The 7,615-nt window shown below is 35.8% G+C and overlaps 1 protein-coding gene across 2 annotated transcripts in view; it reads left to right on the top strand.

Annotated features, from left to right (window-relative positions):
- LOC106528494 (phosphatidylinositol transfer protein alpha isoform) overlaps positions 1–7,615 on the top strand; it is a 25,925-nt gene that overhangs the window by 1,091 nt on the left and 17,219 nt on the right. The window contains exon 2 of one of the 2 annotated variants that reach the window (XM_014023678.1): positions 5,153–5,183. The exons of the other annotated variant lie outside the window; for it this stretch is intronic. Within the exon in view, the coding sequence (XP_013879132.1) occupies positions 5,153–5,183 (31 nt within the window). The remainder of the gene's footprint in view (positions 1–5,152; positions 5,184–7,615) is intronic. 2 annotated transcript variants of the gene reach the window in all.

Raw genomic sequence — 7,615 nt, 5'->3', positions numbered from 1 at the left:
CATTATAAAACTATAAAAATATATTGTGAATTTTATTATTTAATATTATTTTTACACATCAGGACAAATGAACAGACCAGATTCATATAAACAGGAAAAATACTGTATATAATTTATAGCCAGTTTAATAAAAACTAGTACAACTGAACAATTCTGGTGTGTTTTTTTTCTAATTCTTATTATTATGTGGTCTTTACACTCTTTAAAGGTAATTTTGATGGATTTGAGAGAAAGATCATAGAAAGAAGTTGGATTATTTAAGTAAACAGCAGGCTAGCTAGCGTGAGCTAATCAACAGGTTTTACTTTTTGTATTAATAATATTGATCACACATTTTCATACAAATTGATTTCTGTTGTTGGTATAAAAACAAACAAACAAAAAATTCTGTTATGTTTTCAAAGAGCCGCTGCAGAGGGACCAAAGAGCCACATGTGGCCCCAGAGCCACAGGTTGCAGACCCCTGTAGTAGGCAGTATTACCAGAAATAATGCTAAATGTCTTTTATTGTTTTTTTATTATTATTTTAGCACCCACTGCCAAAAGGCAAAGGTGATGTATGTTTTTGCTTGTGCTTTTTTTGTCTGTCCTGTTAGCAAAACATCTGTTGAAGCCCTGGACAGATTTTAATGGACTTAATGGGAAGTAATCATTAGATGTACAGCTGATGTACTTTTGGAGTTGTTCTACTTTAAGATGACCAGCACAACTAATGGACATGAAGAAAGACAAAAATGGCTGCAGCTCAGTTAAGGTCTACAGATCATGAGGTGAAACTTGGTGTGGTAGTACCTGAGAGTAATCCTCAACACCTGCACCACGCCCTGACACACATCTTGAGATGTTGTATTTCAGGAAAATTGTGCATTCAGAGTTTGGGAGCTGTAACTCTGTCATTGCTCAGCAGTAGAAGGTTTTAGTTGGGAAAACTCTGATGTGCATTTCTTTAAAGAATGCTAGTAGCGTTCATCCCTCTAGACGAGCCCCATGCCTTGGAGGCTCTTCTTCTCCTGGCTTCTGTCATTCTCAAATATTTACGCCCTGCTAAACTGACGACCGTTGGTGATTAACTACCTATTGTACGGCGGCACAAAGAACCCACACAAACAGGGTTTCCACTCCAAGTTCCAGGCCTGTTTGTTCACTGGCAGCTGAAAGTCTTGATTGCACCTTCATAATTTCCTCTTCCTGCTCCCGTGGTTTCTGATAGTGGGACAGAAGCAGAACATGCTGTTTGCCTACTTCTCCAGTTTGCTTGATAAATGGCCTGAATGCAGTAATCTGAGCAGTTCTCTGATTAAAAACATGATGGGATTGCACAGTGTATGAAGATAAAAGCATGCTTCTTTATCTTTACTCTCTTTATGGTCTCATGTCCTGAAGCCATTTTATAAGTTGCCTGTCTGCTTTGCAGACCAGCTGACTTGTTTGTTACAGAAGCTGAGCACTGAGCTGTACTTTTTACATCTCTTGTGTGATAGCAGTCATATGACTTGGGCATGACAAGGGAGCTGTGGTCTGTAAATTCAGGTGTTCCTCAGGTCTGATGAAACTGAGATGATGGACAGTTGTTTTTCACACGCACACAGTAGAAGGAGCCTTATTGCTCAATCTGTACAAAGCAGTTGACAATAATGTCCTCTACAATGAAGGCTATTGTGTTGTAGTGTGAGAACTGTAGTTCCTTTGTCAGAGGAGCCCAGAGTGGGGCCCGCGGGCCAAATTTGGCCCGCCAAGCCACTTGATTTGGCCCACCAACAGTTGCCAGAGTTACAAGGTTGTAACCTGTTATCCCATAGGTGAAACACAGTATTTCCATTGGTCAAATGACTATATAAAGTGCTGTAGTGAAGGTAGTTTTCAGTCATGGTGCTGACTTTATCTTTGATTTATTAGGATTAAACATGAAACATAAAATGACAAGAAATATTTAGTTCAGATTTAACCACACATGTATATTTGCACACTTTATAAGGCCACAAAACTCGTATTTTCTCAGTTTATATGTCCCATGAGCCTTTGCTACTTGAGCGTATGGCAGACTTTCTCCAAGTGCACAGAATAAAACAAAAGAGGGCCATTGCACAGCTTAATCGTTAAAAATAAAGGACTTTACTTTAAAAAGTATTTGTATTTCATGTATTACATTACTGCATTTGGCCTGCAGCCATGGATAGATTTTCATTTTGGCCCCCTCAGGGAAAATGTTTGGGCAGCACTGGTTTGTGTGGTTTGAGAAACCGCTACAGCCATTTGATTTACCAGCTGAATCTTGTGTTCACACTATTGTTTTCCTCTTTACTTTCTTCTGTTTTTTTCCCCACAATAATTCAACTTGACTCTGAGTAGTGTGACATTTTTGGTTTTTGTAACTTCTATACTTTATTTACTAAAATGTTCCACATGGAAATACATTCATTAATTATTTTAAAACATTGTTCTTTTTGAAAACTGCTTTAGCTTCATTTAGCGTTGGTTATTTTCTTGCCACAATTTTGTTCACTTTAAATCAGGGATCTTAACCTTTTTGACCTCGGAGCCCAATTTATTGAACATAAAGTGACACGAGGCCCAGTCAGACATTACCAATGTATGGATCAAAATGATAATTATTMTAACTCTTGGTTTAATTTTTATTGTATTTACATTATAACTAAATTAAATACACTTATAAAAGTAAAACTCCTGTCAAATAATCACAAGACCTGATTATAACAAACATTTTTATATTATAACCTGCCCAGAACAATTATTTGAACAAATACAAAGGTCAGTCAACAGACCACTCAGGCTTATCAGCACAAAAATATATATTTTTAACATAAATAACAAAAATAGAAAATTCAATAAAAAAATTGTGGGCATAAGATAAATAAATTAAAAACGATTAAATATTTCAAATACAAAAGAAAAAAACTGTAAAACTAAATTTGATAAAGTACAAATGAAAATATAGCCTTTTTAAACTTTTGCATGGTAGAACCAGAAGCTGCTCTTCATATTGGTGATAAACAACAGTAACAGCTTTTTGACAAGTTTAAAGTTTCTTTAAATTACATTTAAAATTTTTAAAAAGAAACTACAAAAAATAATTTGATAAAGTGCAAATTAAAATATAACTGTATTTGATAATGTTTTGAACTTTTAAAACACTGCAGGGTAAAAATAGAAGCTGCTCTTCATATTAGTGACAAACTTTGGTGTTTTTTGATGAGTTACTTTCATTTTTGCTTCTAGTTTTAATTTAAAATAAGTTTCCATTCTCTGCAGGTTTCTAAGGTTCTTCTTCTACATTTTAAAAAGTTGTTAAACATCTGAGTGGTGCACTACTGCTACTAGTGGTGAGAAARTGTATTGCACCTTATTCAAAATCAATGCGGCCCCACGGCCCTCTGCGGCCCAAAGTTAAAAACTGTTATTTTGAGGCCCTCAAGGTGGGCCGCGGCCCATGGGTTAAGAATCTCTGCTTTAAATGGTAAATGTCCTGAACGTAGTGCTCCTTATCAATTCTCTATGGACTCCAAAGCACTTTACAGTGTATTTTATCACCATCCGTGTGTGAGTGACTGTGAGTGCAGAGAGATGAGGCTGCCATGGTGCGGGGTCTTGCAGGTAAGGTGGGTTGTCAGAAAGACTGAGATGGATGGAACCCTCTAACCACTCTGCCACAGCCGCCCAGTAGCCTTTAGCTACTAGACATATGTAAATGCATGCGTACATACATATACGTACTTGGGTTGGGAATATTTGTATTGTGTGCAAAAACATTAATCGATTATTTTTTGGCATTTGACGATTAATACGATTAATGCCACCAGGCTGCCTGGTGCTCCTCTCTGCTTTAAATATGACAAACATTAAAAACAGTTCTGTAATTTATTTATCTATCAACACAATTTAAAGTTTGATGTATAGCCTGAAGTCTGTAATTTTGACACAATTTGGAACAGATTTTTACAGAAAGCAAATCTTTCCCACTAAATTGGTCATGTGACTAGGACATAAGGGTGTCCAGGGACTCCAAGGGATTTATCGTTAAATTAATTATCAGCTAAATACCACAATTAATCATGATAATTTTAATTTGCCAATGTACATACATACATACATACATACATACATACATACATACATACGTATATATATGATCCATCATTTCGAAATGAGGATTAAGTTAAATTTGGTCAAAATGACCTAATTACATTTTTCCTGCTTTCAAAGCTACATGTTGATACCTGGATCATTCTGATATCATAAGCTTATCCAGAGATATGACTTAAATTGTCTTGTTGGTTATGATGATACATTACTGTTTAGTCTAAATCCTAATTTTATGTACATTTGAGTAATTTTTGATAATCTAAAGAGGAAACCTCAAATAGCATTTGCATATTAAGATTTCTCAGTTGGAAAGAAACAAAAACATTAGCTCACAGGGAAAAATACAAAATTTTAAAGGTGTTTTTCTTCAAAATCAGGTTTTTTTGTTGCTGCGGCTCAAGAAAATGCTTCAAAACTTTTTTTAGGATTATATTTCAGACAGTTCATTCAAATGATAAATTCATAAGGCATTAATTCATTATATTTTGACAAAATGCAATAAATACCCCATATTTGCATATTTCTCCACATTCTACTTTTGGACTCCCTGTTTCGATGTGATGGGTCACATATATTTGTACATACATATGTACATAAATGTATATTAGTTATGAGTATGTGTGTATTAAAATTAAGCTACATTTTATATACTTTATATATATAATTTAAATTTTAGCTTCTTCAATAAAATGTTTGTAGTCATTCAGCACTCAGCAGCACTCATCATTCCCCCTACATTATTTTCCTAGTTAAACTTAATAAACATTAGATAAAACCAAGACGTACTGTTCCTTTAGCTTTAGATCAAACAAGTTGTCAAGTCAATTCAGATATCTTGTTTTTATTTTCAATCTTTCCTTACGTGTTTGAAAATGTAATCGGATAGATGAAGTTTGACCTAAAAGACAAACTATCTAACTTATCATTTAAAGTGGCAAGTCATCATATCACTGTGTTTATGTAGTTTTTTTTTTAATCACTGCACAGGAAATGTAAGTGCCAAAGTTGAATGCTTTCATGTGGTTTTTTTCCTCTTTTTTTTTTTTTACAGCCGAGTTGTCCTGCCTGTTTCAGTGGAAGAGGTATGTACATATTTAGTGACTATTTACTGCAGCAGACTGTTTGCTTTTGTCATTATGTAAAAGTTAACAGTTGTAGAAACAAAGTAGCTATACTTATCACTTTTTGAAGCACAGATCCATTACATCCAACATTGTCAACAACAATAGTGGCATTGTGCTTAAAAACCTTTGTGTTGTATTTTTCTCTGGTGGGAATGCAAAAGATACCAGTTCTTTTGTGTGTTTGGTTCTCTGAACTTAAAGGGACAATAAAAATGGAGATCTGAGGCTTCAACTTGGCCATAAAAAGGATTTAAATGGTAGACTGTAGCAACTGTTTTATTCTATCATTATGTATATACTGTAATCACTGCATCAAAAAAATAAAGTCAGGCGCATGGAAGTCAGCGGTTACCATTTTTTTTACTAAACTTTTTCTAGTGTCATGGTTTTGGTAAACTGGAAAGTCTACTTACAAAGTGATGAGAGCCAGTCCTTTCAGTTTCAGACAGCTGGGGTTTCCTGTTTGATTTTGTGAACCACATTCGTCAACGCTCAGTGCTGAGTTGTAAAGTCTGTTCTTCTTTTTTCTGTTTCTGTTTTTACACCCTTTAACCCAACAGTACTCACCATTAATGCTCTCATGTAGGGCTGCCACAAACGATTGTTTTTATAGTAGACTAATCACCAATTTTTTTTTGATTAATCGACAAATCGGATCATACCTTAATTCAGTGGTTCCCAAACCTTTTCTGGTGGGCCTGCCTTTGGTTTATAAAAATAATTTCATGCGCCCCCCACCCCACACACACACACACACACACACGTTTGTTTCTCGACCCCGTGGGGACCTTCCATTGACTTCCATTCGTTTTTTAGACTTTATAGCCTAACCCTGACCATATACTCTAAAAAATTAACCTCACAGAAACTTACCTGACCCTAAAACTAACCTAAACCTTGGTCCTAAACCTAACCCTACACCTGGAACATGCATTTGGACCCGTGGGGACCTGACATTGGTCCCCATGATGCACTTTGGTCCCCATGAGGCTGCCTTTTTTTTTGGTAAAATTGTCCCCACATTGTAGGAAAACACACACACAGACAATCTCCAACCACATACACAGATATTGTTTTTAAACTCATTTCAGTTTGTTTCTCACCACCATTTGAACTAATGAAAGAAAACTAAAAAAAAAGATTGCAAGAAATTACAACCTCTTAAAAAACATCGACTATTTTAATAATCGATTAGTGGCAGCCCTACTTTCATGCATGTTCATTGAAGTTATTTTTAGTTCTGTTATCCTACCTGCATGGCAGATTAGTGCCAAGATTTAGGAAGTGTGACATCAGATGGGAACCATGCATTTTAAAGTGTACTGTGGTGATAACAGTACAGTGGACTGCAAATTGTCCTCAAAGATGGGGAGAAAAACATGACCTTTCAACACAAGCAGTTTGTTAAAACATAAAAAAATCACAATGCTAAGTTCAAAGCAGGAAAGGACTAGTCTCTCATTGAGCATAGGAGGATCCTGAGAAAATACAAGTTTGAGTACGAGCTCATATTTCTTGAGTTTCACTCCTCACTAATATGCACTTTTAGACAAACTTGTTGCTTGTCCTGTTATGTTTGAGTTCACACCAATTGTAAGCTCCTCTATTCAGAGTATTTGTAAGAAATTCTATGACATTAATTATTACTCATAATGGAACTAGGGTGTAGGCAAGTAATCACATTTAAGTACTTGACTTGGTTAAAAATTCTTAATGTATTAATTTGCATATTAACCCCCTAACAGTTGCCCCCGAAAATCCTCAAAAAGCCTTTTGACATTTTTTATTTTTTGTAAGGGTTAAACTAAGGGTAAGAACTGGAGGAAATCATCTGACACCCTAATTTTCAAAATAAAAGCCCCCGCAGCGTCTGGAAATGCCAGAAACTGCACCATTTTTTGCCCATCAGTGGAACAAAACAGTTAAGGGGTTAAGGAAGTTTTTCTATATGCTGCTGCTGATCAGTTGGCTGACAGTAGATCATTGCTTTTATGACAGGCTGTAACATTTTGGCACTTAAAAGCTTTAAAACAATTCTATACTCTTAAATTTTAAAGGGGCTATATCATGTAAAATCAACTTTTTTGAGTTTTATATCATGTTATAATGTTATCACCTCATCAAAAACATGCCCAGAGTCTTACTTTGACTCATTCATGCATGTTTGAGAAATCCTGTAGGGTCCTGAGGCAGCAGGTAGGGGAGCAGAAACAACCAGATGGGACTAGAACCACCTTTTGGGATCAGCTCCTCCTCTGTGTCTCCAAGCTGAGCTTCCTCAGCACAGAGCACACACACACCCGGCCCGGCCCGCGACTCCGTATTTTAGTAATAAATAAATTAGCTTAAAGTGTGTGTGTGTGTGTGTGTGTGTGTGTGTGTGTGTGTGT

Source organism: Austrofundulus limnaeus, unplaced genomic scaffold, assembly GCF_001266775.1.
Source record: "Austrofundulus limnaeus strain Quisiro unplaced genomic scaffold, Austrofundulus_limnaeus-1.0 Scaffold385, whole genome shotgun sequence".
Lineage (NCBI taxonomy): Eukaryota > Metazoa > Chordata > Actinopteri > Cyprinodontiformes > Rivulidae > Austrofundulus > Austrofundulus limnaeus.
The sequence above is the reverse complement of the archived record's forward strand: the minus strand, read 5'-3'. Positions and strand labels throughout refer to the sequence as shown.